Source organism: Prionailurus viverrinus, chromosome D2, assembly GCF_022837055.1.
Source record: "Prionailurus viverrinus isolate Anna chromosome D2, UM_Priviv_1.0, whole genome shotgun sequence".
In the NCBI taxonomy this organism is placed as follows: Eukaryota; Metazoa; Chordata; class Mammalia; order Carnivora; family Felidae; genus Prionailurus; species Prionailurus viverrinus.
In genome coordinates, this window is record NC_062571.1 from 47,294,001 (window position 1) to 47,312,468 (window position 18,468).

The window sequence follows — 18,468 nt, forward strand, 5'->3', positions numbered from 1 at the left end:
CCACACGTCCACCAGCCAGGCCCTCACGGCCCACTCGCACCTGCTCACCACTGCCCCGTAGCCGAGGCCTCCTGGGTGGACCTGTCCTGGTGTCCCGTGTATGCCCACGGCACTCTGCTCACTCTGCTGCCAGAACCCCCTCATCTCAGGGCTCTGACGCTATTTCTGAGTCTTCCTGTGGGTTCTTGACAGGCACGGATGTGTTTGAATTTATCCTTGTCCCTCCCTTTCCTGACATGAAGGATTTGTGCTCTGGAAAGGTCTGCTGAACTGGCGAGTGCAGCTGTGTGAAGAGGCGCCCACAGGGAGCCAGCTGGATGTACATAGCTCTCAGAGCGGGCAGACTGCCTGCAGCCATGACCTGGGTCTTCGCTCGGGTCCCTCAGGGCCTGGCTGGTCGGTGGAGCCTCTCTGGGAGCAGGTGAGACGTGGCTGAGCAGGGCCTGGCTTCCACCGCAAATCCACCCCCGCCACCGAGGAGGCAGATGCCAACAGTTTGGGCCCAAGAGGGCAGCTTGGCACAGGGCAAGTGCTCCAACTGGACTCAGAGCCCCCTCCTGCTCTTTGTTTATTGCTATGGCTGGACGTCTGGAGCCATTGCTCTGTGTCCTTTACACAGCACCTCATCTCGTCTCACAGGGCCTCTGAGGGTGGCTGCCTCACTTCTCTTTCCCAGGTGGCAAGAGTCGGGCCTCATGTGCCTGCCAGCTGAAATTGCTGGAATTTGATGGCAGATCCGTGTCATTCGAAATTCATGTGGTTTTCCACTTTCTTCCAGCTCACTGTGTCGAGCAAGTTACCCTAAACTCCCCACTGCCCTCCGCTTCAGCAACCTTCTTGTACTGGGGCTCACGGATGTTGGCTCCAGGCCCTCTTGTGCTTCTTTTGTAAACTTTCTGGTTAACACTGGCCCAGGCGGGCAGGCCTCCAGGTCCCTCACCACACACAGCATCTCCGCACAGGACACAGCAGGCCAAGCATGTGCCATCCTGCCCGCCTGCTCACGCCCTAGCCTCGGGTCCAGTTTACTGCTTGTCAAGAGCGGGAACTGGACCTTGAGGAAGGACGATTTGTGGCACTGACCTTTGACCTGTGAATATGTTCCAGCAAAAATATACAAAGTTTGCCCAGAGCAGGTGCATGTGTATATATGGAGGGGGAGGGGCGGTGGTACCCTTAGTATTTCTTCAGGCCGCTACTTTCTGCCTGTATTGAGACATTTTGTAGCAAGAGTTCTCTGTAAACTAGGTATTCCCCTGACTTGGACATCTCTATTAGACCTTCTGGGCCTGTGTTTTTTCCAAATTTCTAAGAAAGCACACTCAACGGGAGTGTGTGGCCGATGTATCCGTGCTCAGAAAACCTGGAACACTGGCTGTCAACTAGCCATCATGTAAGCCGGACAGGCAGCCCCACGGTGAGTCCCTGCTTCCCCCTGCCCTGCCCCCTCGGAAGTGCTTTGCCAGAACAGTCCAGGAGACTCTCTAGGTTGTGACCTCTTTCCAGGCTTCTGGGTGGTGGCCCGTCCCTGCCAGGGGCCTCCAGGGGAAGCAGGCAGGGCTGGGGCTCCGGAGTGGCAGCAGCTTAACTCCTGTCTTTATGCGAACATTGGAGCTCTGACCACTTCCAGCGATACCTGGGACTGTGATTATTCTGTGCTCCCCTTTCATCATTGATTAATGATTCCCAGAACCACAAACACATTTCTCTGCGACCAGCTCCATGTGACGTGAGAAGCGGTATATGTAATGCATACTAATCATGGGTCCGAGTTAGCCACCGTGCCGTTGGGGACAGTCCTTTGTACCCTGCCACGTAAGCTGCTCTTAGAGGTGAGTCTCCACTTGGCAAAATGGGCTTCCGAGACCCAGACCAGAGTCGGAGATCAAGTGGGAGTTGTGTTTGCTGTTGCTGTTTGCTTTGATTACGTGGACAACTGAAATTAATTTCAATACAGACTCCGTGTGAAATATTAGCTCGGGCTTGCTTGCAAGGAATCAGGTCGAAGGGAGTTATTTTTGGTCTGGACAGCAGAGAGCAGCATCAGGCTCTTCCCAGATGTTTTGAGCGGAGGCCCTTTATGGGAAGCGAAGACGTGTGTTAACCTTCCTGGGTAGTACCTCCCCGTGTAGGTGAACGGCCCCGACTGGCTTTCTAAGATGTAGAGATGCACGGGTCATACCTACTTAACCCCTTCTGCGACTCTGTCCACCATATTTTGTGCTCAAGGCCATTCCCCAGCTGGCCCTGCGGCCTCCCTGGACCTTGTCTCCCTCGCCCTTACATGTATGCGCACACAGAGGACACACACACACACACACCTGACTTTTTACTCTAATTGCATACAGCTACTTATGATCTCCAAACATGTCCGGCTGCTTCAAGACTGTGCCATGGAATGCTTCTCCCGTTTTTACTCTTCTTTATTCCTAACCCCAGCCTTGAGGTCACCTCCTTGGGAACTGTTTCTCTTATGTCAACCCCATCCCCTCTCTCACCCCTGTCTGGGCCAGACAGCTCCCTCTGTGTCCCCAGTGCCTGTATTTCCCCTGTCCATGCTGTGCCAGGATGGTTGATACTCTTCTTCCTGTTAGACCACGAACACCATGAAGGTGTGCTTTATCTCCCTTTGTGCCTGACGGGTGTGGGATACACACTGAACATTCAATGCAGGTCTGAGAAATGAATGCATGAACGAATGAACAAATGAATGAGCTATAAGCAGCATGCTTATGTGAGAGGAGACCTCGTCTTTCATAGCTTCGCTGGTGTCTGTGAGTCCATTTCTCAAAGTATGGTCTTCAGCATCATCTAGGCTTCTTATTAAACTGCGGATTCCAGGTCCCACTCTGTACCTGCCGAACCAGAACATCTGGGAATATAGCCTGGGAATGTGAACTCCAGCAAGCTGCCCAGGTGATTCTCATACATTCTCTTTGGATAAATGCCCGAGATACATACACATGTCTGGGTTTTGCAACATTCAGAGCTGCCCGGGCTAGAAACGCGCTCCAGTTTCAATCAGTCACCAATGAGTAAATCCTTAGCAAACGCATTCTTTGAATAGTCGTCAATATGTTTCACATTACGCTGGTTCGATTTCCATCCTTTCCATCTGGTCTCCTGTGAGCCCGCCTTGAAAGGCGGGGAGGCTTAGCTCTTTGCAGGCTTGCCCGTGGAAGTGGCGCCTGCAGGCAGGCAGGGGGCATCCCCGCTCCTTGTCTGAAAAGATGAGCTGCTATCAAGCATTATATTTCCTCTCAGATTTGCCAAATTGATATAAAAATAGTATCTTTTTATTGTTTTAAGATACATTTTTGGGGCACCTGGGTGGCTCAGTCGGTTGAGTGTCCGACTTCGGCTCAGGTCACGATCTCACAGTCCGTGAGTTCGAGCCCCGCGTCGGGCTCTGTGCTGACAGCTCAGAGCCTGGAGCCTGCTTCTGATTTTGTGTCTCCCTTTCTCTCTGCTCTTCCCCCACTTGCAGTCTGCCTCTCTCTCTCTCTAAATTAAATAAACATTAAAAAAAATTTCTTATAAGAAAAAGATACATTTTTTATGACTATTATGACCAAATACTCCACTGAAAAGTGATCAAGATGCCAGAGTTCACACGTAGCCAACATAAATGTAATTTACAGTCTCTCTGTTTTGATGCTTAACTTTTTTGAAAAATGAGGATACTTATTCTATGTGCCAGTATAACAACATGTATTGACAGCAGGGTCTAGGCAGGCAGAAGATGGACAAAAGGGACACATGACCCATGTGTGCAGGGTTAAAGCTTTATTTGCAGTAGATTTTGCATACAAATATAAGGAAATGTACACATCTGCTCTGCTCTGGATATCTCACAGGACAGCCCTGCGTCTGTTTTTCTACCCGTCAAATTCGGGCATTGCACTAACTTGCAGACTAATGATACTGGAAAGAACTTCAAAGAGCCTCCAGCTGACCTTCCCCTTTTGCAGATGTGCACACTGAGGCCCGACTCTACGAGAATGTGCTGGCAGGGGCTTCGAGGGAATGTCCCAGCAAATTATTGCCCCTGTAACTTCAGCTCTGGGAGTTTTGGATTTCCAGACAACCTGTTTCTTATCATACACAAGGCCAGGTGCGGCCACACACTTAGTTATCCACCTGCCAGGAATGATAATATATTATCCAGCTGATCTTAAAAAAAAAAAGAAATTCTACTTCTGAAGCTGAAGTTCCTCTCTTTTTGGAGTGATCAATAGAATCACGGCATGAGGGATTTCTTAATCATGAGTAAACTTGGGGAGGCAACCCTCCCAGGGCTAATTTAAATGGAAGAGCGGGTAATAGTTCACTTGGGCTCATTTTTTAGTTTTTAAAATGCCATTCTTTTCTAGAAGAATCAATTTTTAAGCTATTAACCCAGCTCTCACCAGACGTTTTTCTTGTGGTTTGATTTATTCTGGTTGTTACTTAATTCCCCCCAAAAGAAAAGCCCAGGAGATCATAGGAATGTGCCCCAGCCCCTACCGTTGGCTCCAAAGAAGTTGGGCGAGGGTGGGACTTCGTGGGGGAGGGGACAGGTTTGGAGGTGCACAGACCAGTGCTACATCTCACTGTGTGAACTTGAGGATGAAGTCTCCTCTGTACAAAGGGTTAGAGAAGAAAGTTTAAACAGGCTCACATAACCCTTCTGACGGGGCTGGTGGGAGTATAAATTGGTACCACCTTGCAGGAGGGCAGTCTGGCAACAGAGGAGAATTTAAGATACCCACACCCTTGGTCTGCAGTCCAACTTCTAGAAATACATCCTTCAGATTTACCTGAGTATTCCGAGGGACATAGGTACAAGGGTAGTCACCACGGCATTGCTTGTGATGCCCAAACGTTAGAAAACAACCTGATTCCATAGGGGATTGGTCGACTAAGTTCTAGTACATCCTTGCAAGGAAATAGCCTGTACCTATTAATAAGAGGGAGACAACTGTGTAAGAAGTGATTTGCAAGGGTCTCCAAGATGGGCCATGAAGGGAAAAAACTAGATGTAGAACAGTAAGCATATGAATATGCTATTTGTATAAAATAAAAAAGGATATGTATACAGTATCTTATACATTCTTAAGTATAGAATATACTTAGAGTGTATATACTGTAGGAGAGTTACAACTTTCCCCCTACCCCATTAGAGGCTCCAAACAGGCCTAAGAATTAAGGTGACCGAAGACAGATTAACAGGATAATACGGATTTTACTTTTACAGGTACATGGGAGCCGTCACAGGAAAATGCAGAGCCCCAAAAGTGGTTGGGCCTAAGTGCTTAGGTTGAACAAAGTATAGTAATTGTGAAAAAGTAACTAAAAGATACAGGGAGACTCAAGGGAGGTAAGGGTTTGTCCAGCCAGATTTGTTTGTACAGATTTCCCTAGGTCTGACCTCTCTGTCTCTGGTGCTAAGAGTGTTCGTTTCCTCCTAATATAGGGAGGGCATTTTTCACCTGGGAGTTATCCTTGCTTTCAGGAAGAAAAGCGTAGGCCAGAGTGCTGTTCCTGTACCTGCTGTCGTTTTAAGTGTCTTTGATGCAAAACAATCCTCGGGACAAAGTGGTGTATTTTGGGGTGGCACATGGGCTACCCTTCCATACAATAAAGTGGTGATGGTGATTGCCTCTGGGGAAGGCTTTCAGGGAAGCTGGAGGGCTCCACTCAATTGCCTACATCCCAAAGTAGACATTTATCCTCAATCCTTCCTATTATTATTATTGTTATTACTGGTCTTCCAGTCTGTTGAGTAGCAGTTCTTGTCAATTCTACCCCCTTCTTGCTTAGCTTCCCTACTTGTCTCCTTTTTCCCACTTGCCTCTGCCACCCTATCCCAAGCCACCATTCTTCCACAGGACTACGGGAAGAGCCATGTGACTGACTACCTGCTCTTGGCTCCTTTGGATCTACTCTGCACCCAGCAGCCAGTGTCCTCTTCCAGAAATGACCCCTCCCATGGCTTCCTATTGCAACGAGAATAAAACCCAATGGCCTTACCAAGATTCCAGGCCCCTCCTCAGATCTAAGCATGCCTACTTCTCAACTTCAATTCAGCCACTCTGACCTCTTTTCTGTTCCCCAGATCTACCCTTTCTGTCTCTAGGCTCTGGACTGGATGTTCTTTTCCCCTGAAATGTTCTCTGAGTTTTCCATGGCTGCCCCACTTCCATAAATCAAGTCTCAGAGTTTGTGTAAAAGTGTCCCTACAAGCTTCTCTCTTCCTTGTTATCAGCCTATTGTTTCTCTCTCAGCACATAGCACAATTTGTGATCATTTATTGGTTGATGTTGCATGCCTACTACCCATCATTCCCCCTAGATTTTAAGCCCCATGAGGATAGGGTTCTTGTTTATCTTGTCCATGCCTCTGTCCCCAAAGCCTAGCTCAGGGCCTGGCATATAGCAGGTGCTGAGTCCAAACTTGTGAATAGATGGCCGTATGGATGAATGAACAAAGTTGGAAATGAGTCCGTGGTAAATCGTGGCTCTGCAGGCAGGTTGAGGGCCAGCTCCTCTGACAAGGTGGATGCAGGAGAGGCCTGGGAGCCAGCAGCCTGCAGAGGGCTTGGGTTTTAGGAGCCAGGATAATTAGCTAGTTCTCACTTAGGAAAAATAGTTCAGAGATGACTTTCCCTGAATCACAGTGAGTAATGCTTAACTTGGAACCAAAAACCCTTGGCGGATCTTCATTTTCTGGCCTTGGCCCTGACTTTGATCCCATTTGATGCACGAGTTGGAGAACTGGTGTTCAAGGCCTGCTTTCCAGATTTCATCACTGTGGTCCTATTATTTCTCCCAACGGTGAGCAGGGAGCTTAGCTTCAATCCCAGGCTCAGCCACTTACTATGTGACTAATCTTGGGTGAGATTTTTGTCTCTGGGACCTTTTTTTCCCCCCCAGTAGTAAAATCTCCCTTGCCTGATTGAAAGGATTATATTGGTTAATACGTGTAAAATGTTTACAATGGCCATATGTTAGGTAGTTGAAAAAAATCAGTTCCTCTTTGGTGTAACTGGAATTAGCATAGAATTGCCCTGAGAAAATGTTGGCCTTGGTCTTGCTCTTGGTCCATTTGGGTTCCTGTCATCTAGAATTCATTTCTTTCCTCACTTGTTCAGGGAAGTGTTCCATGTGAGGACCCACTTAGTCCTGAGTTCCTGTAGGACTCTAGGTCATACCAAGTCATTGTCCCAGGTCAGGCCCCCCCGGAAACCAACTACGGGTCAGAGGTGTATATGCGGGAAGTTCACCGGGAGGGATAATCACAGGATCGGGCAGAGGGAGAAAGGCAACTCTGAGGCTCTCAGCAAAGGCCTCTAGGATTCCACAGAAGCTTGAGGTCTGGAGTGATTCTTCAGAGTTGGCTGGAATTGAGGCAAGGGTGACTCTTCCAGCCCTACAGTGACCAGATATTGGGTACAGACAGCGACTGGGAAGGGGGCGTGACCTTTGGCCAGGCTTTCTCTTTAGCAGAGGTAATTCTGGAAAGCTGCCAGCATTTCCAGCCACTGAGAGAAGAACCTGAGTCTGAAAGGAGGAATAGAGCATGGGCCTCCTCTGCACACACCTTGGACTAGCCTTGGCCTTGCAGAGACAGCAGTATCAGTCTTAACACTTGTGGGTCTAGGCAGACCAGTTCCACTCCTGGCTCGGCCACTCACCAGCTGGCCCCCTGACAAGCTCCTTCACCTCTGTAACTGAGGGATGCTGGTACCTTAAAAACCTTCCTCATTGTTAACTGCAGAATGTTTTGCGTGATTGTGCAGGAGGTAAAGTGAGACAGATTGTCAATATGCCCCAAACAGCAATAAATACTCATCTTGGCGGGGGTAGCGATGGCTTTGGGTAAATGAGGTAACTACACAGGGTGTTGGGTGTAGATGTGCCACTTAAACTCTGAAGAGCAGGGCAGCTCTCGGGCAGTGGCTCTGTCCCTCTTACAGGGAGCTACTCCGACGTCCAGTGCCTCAGTGGGTGACTGGTCATCCATAAGCATGATGGGCCTGCTTCACATGCACACGAACTGACCGTGACGCTGTTTCCCTCCAGGTGACACAGAAGTACTCCCTGGTGATCGTGCAGGGCCACCTGGTCTCCGAAGGGATCCTGCTTTTTGGCCATCAGCACTTCTACATATGTGAGAACTTCACGCTGTCCCCTGTGGGTGATGTCTACTGTACCCGCCACTGTTTATCCAAGTGAGTTTCCTGCTTCCCCCAGCAGATTCTTCCCTGAGCCTTAACTTCCTTCTCAGCCACCCCTACTCCTACCCCGCCCACCTTGTTCTCTTTGTGGGCTGACATTTGTGCCTGAAACGGAGCCATGAGCTAAAATAGAAGAACTGAGACATAGGCATACATGACTGTGGCTTCCCAAAGCTCAAGTTTGGGGTGGGTAACAATGGGACTGCTCCCCATACCTCTCGTGATATGGGGCGCACCTCAAGACAAGGGGGCTTCTCTCCTTAGGTTATTTTGGTGATTGAATCCAGTCCCATCAGCTTGCTCATTCAACAGCTTGTCGATTGCTCCTTCTGTGCGCACCATCAGACGGTGGCCCTCGTGCCGAGTGAGTGCACTCAGCAGCACAAATGGGTTCTTTTGGAAAGAGTTTCGAGCACACTGACATCACAAATTTATTGTGAGAGGAGCCTTCTGGGATCACACTTGATGACGTGGGGCTAGTGTGGTGAGGGAGGAGGAGGAGGGAGGCTGAGATCTGGGTTCTGAAACATGGCTGGGATTTGGGTAGAACTCAGACAAGTCTTTTTTTTTTTTTTTTTTACGCCAACGAATACCAGAGGTCTTTGGCAGGAAATTCAGAAGTCCTTCTTTATAATCAAGTATATTTGTTCAGGTAGCTCTCCTTGGTTAATTCTCTTGTGTTCATAATGTACAGCCATTCATTCAAAGTCAGATTGACTCTGTTCACACTTTGGCTGGGAGCTCAGTTGTCAGGTAATATGCCCCACCTGATCATCACATTTAATCATCACAACAAACATGGATGAAGATTTCTTGACTTTTCTGGTTTAGCAAAGGTTCAAATGATGACAAGATAACCTCTTCACCCGGAAGCTCTTAAACTAGTATCAAGTCACCTTGAGGGCTAGTTTAAACAGACTTCTGGGAACCCACCTTCACCCCAGTTTCCACTTTGATAGATCTGCCGGAGGGCCTGAGATTTTAACAAGTTCTTGGGTGATGCTGATGCTTCTGGTGTGGGACCGCGCTTTGAGAACCGCTGTTTTAGACTATTGACAGAAGCACCAGAGCCTTACCTGCCAATAACTTAAAAATTTTAACTCCTGGTTGTCGTTATCATTTCCAGCCTATGGCAGGAAGCAAGAGTTCAAGGAGTGTGAAAGAATAGATGTCAGCCCACCCTCCTTTGATTTAGATTTGCTTTAAAATGCTTGGCATTTTTCTTTCTGCTCATTTGCATCTTTTATTCATACCAAATGTTCACCGGTTGCTGCGAGTCTTCTGTGTTTTTCCAAGGCAGGAGGAGCATAATTAATCCTTGGCACATGCATCCCATCTTATTCCTCATGTTTTATTGATACTGATCAATACGGACAATGGGTCTGCAGACTTGCCTTTCTGAGAGCTGATGAAAGCTTTCTCGTCTACCTATCTGCATGGCATGCCCCTGTAATGACTTGCATAATCCATTGCTTCACTCTCCACCTCTGGTTTAAATCGAGTTAGTGTTAGAGAAGATGTTATTGATTAGGCAAATTGTGTTTATGAGGTGCATCTAATCATGATCAAATTGGCTACATCTGCACTTTTAATAGAAGCCCAGTTGTCGGGTTGTAGGTACTCACTTGATTTGCAATGACAAAGGAGACTTCCCATGTCTGGAAATGTATTTTTCTAGAATGTGAGTAGGAGTGCAGTGAGAACAAATTACTACCCTGGAGTATCATTTGGGAATTGCTTAGGTAATTTTAGTCACCAGACCTCAAAGAAGTATTTGTTAACCAGACAGTGCTTTCTCTCTGAGGTCTTGTCTGCTGCCCTAAGAAACTTCTGACACTCATGGAGATGCGGTTCTCAGAGACCAGCTATTAGATCATGTGAGATCAATGGGGATTAAGTCTTATTTTGACCATGGAGACTAAGGAAGATACATAAATAAGCAAGTTAAAAATAAAGCTAACGCAACCCTGAAATGTTTCTTTAAAAGACTGCCATCAAATTGAGTAGAGTTGAGCACTAGACCTTGAAAGAAGCTCTCTGATGCACCATAAAAATATCCCAAATAAAACTCAGGAACAATGCAAATCCTCCAACATTGATTGCACTTGAGTACTTTGGAGCTTTCCTCAGAAGGTAAGGACCTTTCTAGATGGTTTATTTTGCTTTCAGTGAGATTGCCCATTACCTGAATAGAATGATTGTATTTGTTCCCTAAGGCTATATAACAAAGTACCAAAAATTGGGTGGCTTAAAAAAACAAATTTATTGTCTCCCAATTCTGGAAGCTAGAAGGCCAAAATAAAGGTGTCAGCAGGGCCATGGTCTCTCTCCAGTTCTCGGAGAGGATCCTTCCTTGCCTCATAACCTCTGGTGTTTCCCTGCAGCCTTTGCCTTTTCTTGGCTTAGAGACACATCATTCCAGTCACATGGCCACCTTATGTCTGTGTGTCATGAGATCTTCCCTCTGTGTGTGTGTGTGTGTGTGTGTGTGTGTGTGTGTGTGTCTGTCTCTGTGTCCAAATTTCCCCTTTGTTTAAGGACACCAGTCATATTGGATTAGGGCCAATCTTGACCTCATTTTAACATTATTACCTCTGTAAACACCCTATTTCTAAAATTTAAAAAAAGCCACATTCTGAGATACTGGGGGTTAGGATTTCAACATATAGCATATCCCTCTTGGAGGACACTACTCTACCCATAATAGTGTCAGGCAAGCTCACAAGGTATACAACATTTGATTCATTTTGTTGGAATCCAAGCCTTCCAACTGGCTCTTTGTGATAGGGTACTTATAATAAGACATTTTCTCCACATCAGTCAACAGTTCTGAGGCATCATTTCTCTGTTTACTTCAATTCAACAAATACTGGAAATCTGTATTGTGCCAGGCAACTGTGGTAGACTCCACACACACAAAGAGATAAGTCAGATGTGGGCTGAGTCTGGTAGAGTTTATGATCTAGTGAATGATTCTGGGTATAAATTACAGGTATAAATTCTGACAATAATTGGATTAGCTCAGAAATAACTTCAAATATTTCAGTGTGAAGTCCACTTTTACTACCAAAGACCAGGTCAGCCAATAGGATCACCACTTGGTTTACTGTGGTTTCCCTAGTTAAGAATATTAAAAAGGATACTGTAACCACTGTGGCAAACTTGCATTTATCATGATAGCTGTCATGCAAAAGAGTAGTGAATAGCATCCTATAAACTGTGGCCACAGCTCCATCTAAAGAAGGATATGAATCAGCTCCTCCTTTCTTTTACCCATTGGCCTTAAGGGCCTGAACTCTGCCTTAATGCACAGAACAGGGAGAATACAGTGTTGGCAAAGAGACTCAGTCATAGCTGTGTGACTAACACTAGATAAGATGGAACTTCAACCTGGACTCACATCAGTGAACTCAGTAATGTTTTTTACAATTTTGTCTTCCTGAGCATTTGGGTCTGTCTGAGCATTCCTGCCGTATCAGGTTATTCTATCTCTACAAGTAGGAGAAAAATGAATGCATTTCCTCCTAAAAGTTCCTTCCTGAAAGCATTTTCCAGAACATTCTTCCTCATGTCACCAGTGTCTCAGAGTGCTGGGTTGCAGGATCAGTCAGCACAGAGGGAGCTGCAAGGAGTGAGCTTGCAGGGAGAGCTCTGTAAAAGCTAGTGGGTCTTTCGGCCTCAGAGGAGATAGGGTACTGATGAATGAGCTTCAATTTTAGAGTCAGAGGACCTGGGTTTGAAACCAGTTCCATGTGACCTTGGAAAAGTCACTTTTCCTCTTTGGAATGCAGTTTCCTCATTTCTGATATGGGAATACTAATGGCACATGCTCTGTAAGGAGGTTATGAGGTTTAAATTAAACAACAGACAGGATGTGCTTGGCAGGCTGTAGGGCCTGATGCTTGTCAATCCACTCAACAAACATGCCCAGAGCTCTGGGGAAGATGTGGAGGGTGGAGAGCCATGGGCACAGGTCTGTGCCCCAGGGAACTCACTCATAGTCTGCTGGGAAAAGAACCAAATGTGTGGCTAAAGCACAGATGATGTTTGCTGTGGTTCCCGCAAGCAAGGGGCTACGGGAGCACAGAGGCAACGCCACTGCCATTATCACCAGTGCCTTGACCAGAGATGCTGGTTGACCTAAGCTGGGAGTAGGAACCAGAATTACCACCACGGCCCCATGGGGAGTCAGCGAAGTTCAGCGGAAACTCAGCTTACCCCTGATGGCAGGGACAAAGAGCCTTAGCCGGAAGATTTGAATTAAAGCACCTAGGCAGAAGTATCCAGAACCAGAGCCACCTTTGTATTTGATCAGTTCTACAGCATCGTGGCTCAAGGCAGAGATCTGAGAGGCTTGTGCTTAGAAGGGGCAGGAGGAGCTGCAAAGTGCTTAGTCTCCAGCCTGGAGGGCTGGCTGTTCAGGAGGCTAAGCCAGGCTCAGGCTGTGACGCCCAGGAGCAGCTTCCGCTTCCACCTTCAGGAGGAACCTTTCTGCATTGTGCTCAAGGGCACACCCTCAGCACTGCAGACGCCCGGCCACCCCCACTGACCCGTGACTGGAGAAGCCCTGCTGACCGGTGTGACAAACCGATCTGTCTGCTTCCCCTGGGAAGGGTGGCTCGGAGGCCTGGTGTCCTGCTCCGTAGGCTGGGTGGGGAGGGCCACATCGGAGCCGGGGTGGCTAGGAGGGGAGATAGCAGCCATCGCCGCCACCTTGTGCTGCTGCAGGAGCTCTTTCAGTTCTTGGCTCTTCATATCTGTAGTTGATACACAGGCTTCTTGGGGACTGGGGTGCCTGGGCGTCCCCTTGTTGCTCAAGTCCCCAAAAGGCATTTGATCAGAGCTTTTGCAGTCACATACACAGTTTAACTTTGCTACATAACTCAGAAGTTCAGAAATGTAACTCTATACCTGAAATCAGTTTTATGTCTCAAGTCCCCATTCATATTGGTGGTGAAAAGCTTTATCTGGTTACCGAAAGGTGTTGCATTGCACAAGTTGTCCTCTATGGGATAAATCTTAGTCAAATTCACAGTTCTCCCTTTCTCCCCTCTCCCTCTCTTCCCACGGGAGAGTCATTCTGACCTCTGAGGGGGCTCCTGGCTCTGGGTCAGGGCTCTGGGGGCCACCGCTGATGCTGTGGCCAGTATCCTCCAGCCCACCAGTGCTCTCAGCCCACTGCACACCTCTTTGGGGCTCAGGGGTTCTCTGCACCTTTCTCCCCTGGTAGTCTAGATGCCATCCCACGTGGCTGGGCCACCCCAGACCCCATGTTGCTGAAGCCAGGCTTTTTTATGGAGGCCCATCATCTTTCTGCCCCTGCCTTCTGGCCTGAAATTTCTCCATGTGTAATGGGGTGTTTCTTTCACTCTTCTCCACCCCCTCAACCCTAGAGAGCCTTCTTACACTCACCCCTTGCATCCTGTGCCCCTGTCTGCCCTGGAGGTTGTCGCCTCACCCGGTGACACGGATGCCCCACCTGCTCCAGGGCAGGGCCGACCCAGGCAGGAGCTCAGAAAGGGTTTAGCAGGTCAGCGGTGCCAGCACCCTAGCTGGTCATGATTGCAGCACTCCTCCTGCAGTGTCTCCAGAAACATGGGGTCCGGGGTGTCGCGGGGCAGGAAGGGGAACAAGCCCTCCAGACACCCTCTCACTGCATGTCGTGTTTCCTTTTCAGCATCAGCGATCCATTCATTTTCAACATGTGCAGCAAAGACAGGTCCTCCGACCACTACTCGTGCCAGAGACATAGCTATGGGGACCTCAGGGAGCTCCGGCAGGCACGCTTCCTCCTGCAGGTATGCCCCGGGGAGGGGGCAAGAGGGAGAACCATCTTTTCATGGAAAAAGCATCTAGGTGCTATGGAGGCCCCATCTGAAAGTGCGGGACACCTCCGTGACTCCCTTCACACCTGTGCATAGCCCAGTGCCTTTGGGACACATCTGTGAGTCCGCTGGCTGATGTTGGGCCTGGCTTCCAGGTTGGCAGTACTGAAGTCTGCTTCATTCTCTCCCCATTTCCTCCTGTTTGGCTGCTGGGACCTTCTCTCTCTTACTGTGTCATTTAGGATCCAGTCTCTCTACTTTCCTTTTCCCTTGACATGTCCCAGAGCGACCTTGGAGATGCTGGAATACAGGACAGGACAGCTCCATTGCCCTGTGGCAGAGCTGAAGACTAAGAGTCAAGGGTCAGCCTGCCCTATCTGAGCCTGTGGACCCCTCTGCTGACTTCTGCCCCTCCCCTCTGCCCTCCGCACAGGCTCAACCATCTTCAAGCTCCTGGGCACTTCCTGGGTCAAGTGGTTTGGAGATCTCTTGATTGTCCCCTCCAACCAGGGTCCCAGAGCTTCACCCTGTGCCTTCAAGGACTCACGAGGGGCTAACAGAGCCAGTACCCTTCAGAGTCAGGGCTTTGCTGAGACTTTTCACTTCAGGTGCGAAGGGAAGAGCCCCTGCTGGCCGCAGACACATCTGGGCCTCTCCAGCCCAGCCTTACAGCATTGAAGCTGCATCCGAAGGCCTCCCAGGCATCTGGCAGAGGAACAGGAAGAGAGGAGGGACCACCCTTGTGGGAGGGGAGGGGCCCAAACCTTCTTCCACCCTTTCTGGAGAGTCTCTGTTCTGCTAAGGCCAATGGCGGATGGGGTTGGCCCTAATCAACCTAGTAATGAGTGTTTTATCTGTAAATGTCTTTGGGTCTATAATTCATCCTGTGATCCTCCTGCCTGGGGGCCTTCTTACTATTTTCTGACACTGAAGCTCAGGGGGGCCTTTCTAGGGGGCTCATTCTCGAAAGGATCAGCAAGCTGCTGGAATCCAACCAGCCCTCTTCCTCCCTCTCCACTGATTTTGCCCACAAAGTGTTGATTCTCATCTTGCCTGACCTTAGTGCGCTTCCTTGCAAGGACAGTAAACTAGAAGGGGAAAACTGGAAGAAGCCCTGCCCTGAGGGTTCTAGACAGTGTGGCTAGCATGGGCCTAGTCCAGACCACGGCCCTGACACTGTAGCATGTTTGAGCACAGGCGACCACGTCTTGTCTCTTCCACCATTACATGTATAGCACTCAGCACACTTTTCGGCACATCTAAATACTCAAAATTATTATTTTATGATTATGTCTACCTTATAGATTATATATAGTAGCACATAAGTATCAGCAAGTGAGTTTCTTTCCCCTCAGTAAACAGTGATTGTTTCCAGATGTTCGGTTAGCCTGACAGTGGTGAAAAGGAGAAGCAGGAGAGCTTGTGAGCAGGGCCAAGTAGTGTGGGAGTTAGGGGCGGGGAAAGCTTGTGAGCATGGCCCTCATCTCTCTTGGGTTCCCCTAGGAGAAAGTCAGATCTTGGGTGCTCAAGGTTGCCGGGGGAAGCCATTACATCTGCACTGATCATCTGCTTTGCACAGTATTTATATTTCTATTGTAGAAAAATATGCAGGGCTCCCATATGCACCCCGACCCTGTCCAGAGGGGGTTGCGCTATCATCACAAATACTTTCCCTCTGCTCCGGAGCCCAGAACTGGACTTTGGGAGCACTACCAGTCAGGTAGACACGGGACCTGACTCGGTTGTCAGATGCAGCGCCCTCCTCCATGCCCAGCACCACCACCCCCCACCCCCGCCCCAGCCAGCCCTCAGAATTCTCTCCCTGACCTGGTCTCATCCCTGAGCCTCATCCTACATGTAGACTCTCTCTATGGCTGTTCCAAGTCCGTTATTTACACAGCTTGGATGAGAAGGAAGGGAGACAGGGAGGGAGGAGGGAAAAGAAATTATGTAGAGTTCAATTAGGCATTAACAAAATACCTTTGCCATGTCAGCATGGCCACATCAAAATGGCTCTGCAAAACGAGTTTGGCAAAGCACCCTGTGCCTGCAGGTCTATAGGTCGACATACAGTGTTGCCCAGATTGTGAGATGCACCCAGCCACCCCCCCCCCCCATCTACCCATCCCCTAATATTTCTGATGAGGTGAGTCTCTGGTTCAGGAAACCAAACTTGTGACCCAGAAGTGGAGGAGTCTGAAGGTATCACCAGGCCCCTTCCTCCCTCTGTCTATTCCTTATCTGGCTTATCCTGGGAGTGGGGCTCTTGCTTCCTGCTTCAGTCAAAGGAAGTCTGAGGCCCTCCTGCCCTCCTACCAATTTTGTGGGGACTCCCTTCATCAGTGTCACTAAAGTCTTTGTACCCCCTTAGAAGGTTGGAAGAACCAACCAGAAAGGGTTGTCTGACACAGAGAACCAAATGATCCATTGCTAGTGGCTCTGTGGCCTGGGTTTCTCCATTTCAGGCAACTTCAGTAGCAATGAAAGGGGTTTCTCCTCTTTATAGGACATTGCCCTGGAGCTCTTTTTCCAAAATGGATATTCCAAGTTTCTTGTCTTTCACAACAGCGATCGGAGTAAGGTCTTCAAAAGGTAAGGGTTTGAAAATCCTCCTCGGAGAAAACTGATCATGAACTGAGAACAGGACAAAGACAGCTCAGCTGTGTTCTCAGGAGAACTGTTCTCAACCCACAGCAAGCAAGATTTAGATCAGACACGGGAAGAACCTACTGACATACGGAGCTATTGAATTATGGGATGAAGTATAGAAAAAGATGCAGAAATGCCTTCCCTAAATCCGAGAAACAGGCTCCATTTCATGGACTGAAGTGGTTTAGGACAGTAATGACTAAAGGGGGAAAAACTTGTGCAGACACAACACATTTAAGAAGCTGGCTGTTTAATGGGCCTTCCAGAATTTTCTGGCTTGGCTTTTTAATTTTCCAAATAATTTTTTTTGGCTTAATCTTTTCTTTTTGATCCCAGTTGCCAATTTTAGTTGTTCCAATTTCATATTTCACTGGAAAGAATTCCAAACAACTGATTTCCCACTTCTTCATGGAACATCTTTTTTCTTTCTTTAAAGAGAGAAGCCTGCTGTTTTAGTTTAACTTCTTTCTTCAAATAGATTAATGAATCAGTCCAAGAAATTTATGCTAGTGTTTAAATTTTTTTAGTTCTAATGGTTATTTTTTTTTCATTATTATTGAAGTTACAGATAAATAGATCTGTGGAGAATCTAGAAGGGCTAGAAAGGAAAGCAGGTTCCTAGCCATAGACAGACAACACAGAAAGTGTATTAACAGAAGTTGGGGGAGGGTATGTTCCGCTCCACTTTGGGTTGGGAGTTCTGAGGTGATATTTGACACCCCCAGTCTGGGAAGCCCCATTTTGTGCTCAGAAGTTCTAGACTTGTCTTCCTGTTGGCCCTGGCCAGTCACTGGCACTCCAACCAGCTGCTGGGTCCAAAGGGCAGGGCCAGAATGGAGAAAACAACTCCTGCAGAGAGGCTGTTTGCACCAGCTCTGGGCACATCTCCATTGACTGTGAGCCTTCCTCTGAGGCGCCTCCAAGGGGCGCTGTTATATTGCCTCCCAAAATTTTCTTCAAGTTCCATTTTAGACACAACCGAGGAGGTAGATAGTGCCAGGCTGTACCTCACATCCATTTCTCCCTGTGATTTCTGTATGTTAAGCATAGTTTGTCACAGTTAATCTAGAAGTTTTATATATCCCTCGCTCAGGCAGTGAATGTTGGCCATCCCCTCCATGACTTTGCCTCAAGGAGCCTTAAATTAGATGGCATTTTCAGTGGTTGCTGGAATTGGCAATGGGAGGATTGTCAAGTGCCTGGCCCAGAGGAGGTATCCAAAACACATACATGGCTTTTATTGTAACTATTGTTTTATTACCATTTTTATTAAGGCCAGAGTGTATAATGCCAGGGGATGCTGAGGGCCTGCCTCAGAGGTGCACCTGGGTCTGGTGTTCATGCCCTGGGGACAGGATGGGGTATGGGAGGGGCAAGTCCACACCCTACCTCTTGACTGGCACCAAAAATGTCTCTCTGGTGGTGGAAGAGTCTTGACTCTGCTGCTGGAATGATCTTTTCCTTTTTTGTTTAGCTTCTGCTCTTTCCAGCCCAGCTTGAAAGGGAAAGGCATCACGGAGGAGCCTCTCAATCTAAGGTAATGGCACAGGCAGGAGCCCAGCTGTGCTCTCTGGGCATGGTGCTGGCCTTGCTTGGATTGTCTTCGTTTGTCTGATCCTACCGTTAAGAAGCATCCAAAGATGCATCAATCCGCATTCTCCTCCGTTTTCTCCCTCCCATCCCCACCCTCTCCTCCTACTCCTGGAGTTCCTTCTGCCAATGAAACCTCTACAAACAGACTTGGAATTTCATGTGCTCTGTGGTGTTTTCAGACCA

At 48.2% G+C, this 18,468-nt stretch overlaps 1 protein-coding gene across 7 annotated transcripts in view; it reads left to right on the plus strand.

Moving 5' to 3' along the window:
• The window catches only part of WDFY4 (WDFY family member 4), a 291,014-nt gene that overhangs the window by 192,951 nt on the left and 79,595 nt on the right, over positions 1-18,468 (plus strand). For all 7 annotated transcript variants that reach the window (XR_007145177.1, XM_047824339.1, XM_047824338.1 and 4 more), the window contains 4 exons: positions 8,064-8,212; positions 13,896-14,016; positions 16,550-16,635; positions 18,167-18,229. Coding sequence is in view for 6 of the 7 variants with exons in the window: in XM_047824339.1 (XP_047680295.1) it covers positions 8,064-8,212; positions 13,896-14,016; positions 16,550-16,635; positions 18,167-18,229 (419 nt within the window). In the remaining variant the exon portion in view is untranslated. The remainder of the gene's footprint in view (positions 1-8,063; positions 8,213-13,895; positions 14,017-16,549; positions 16,636-18,166; positions 18,230-18,468) is intronic.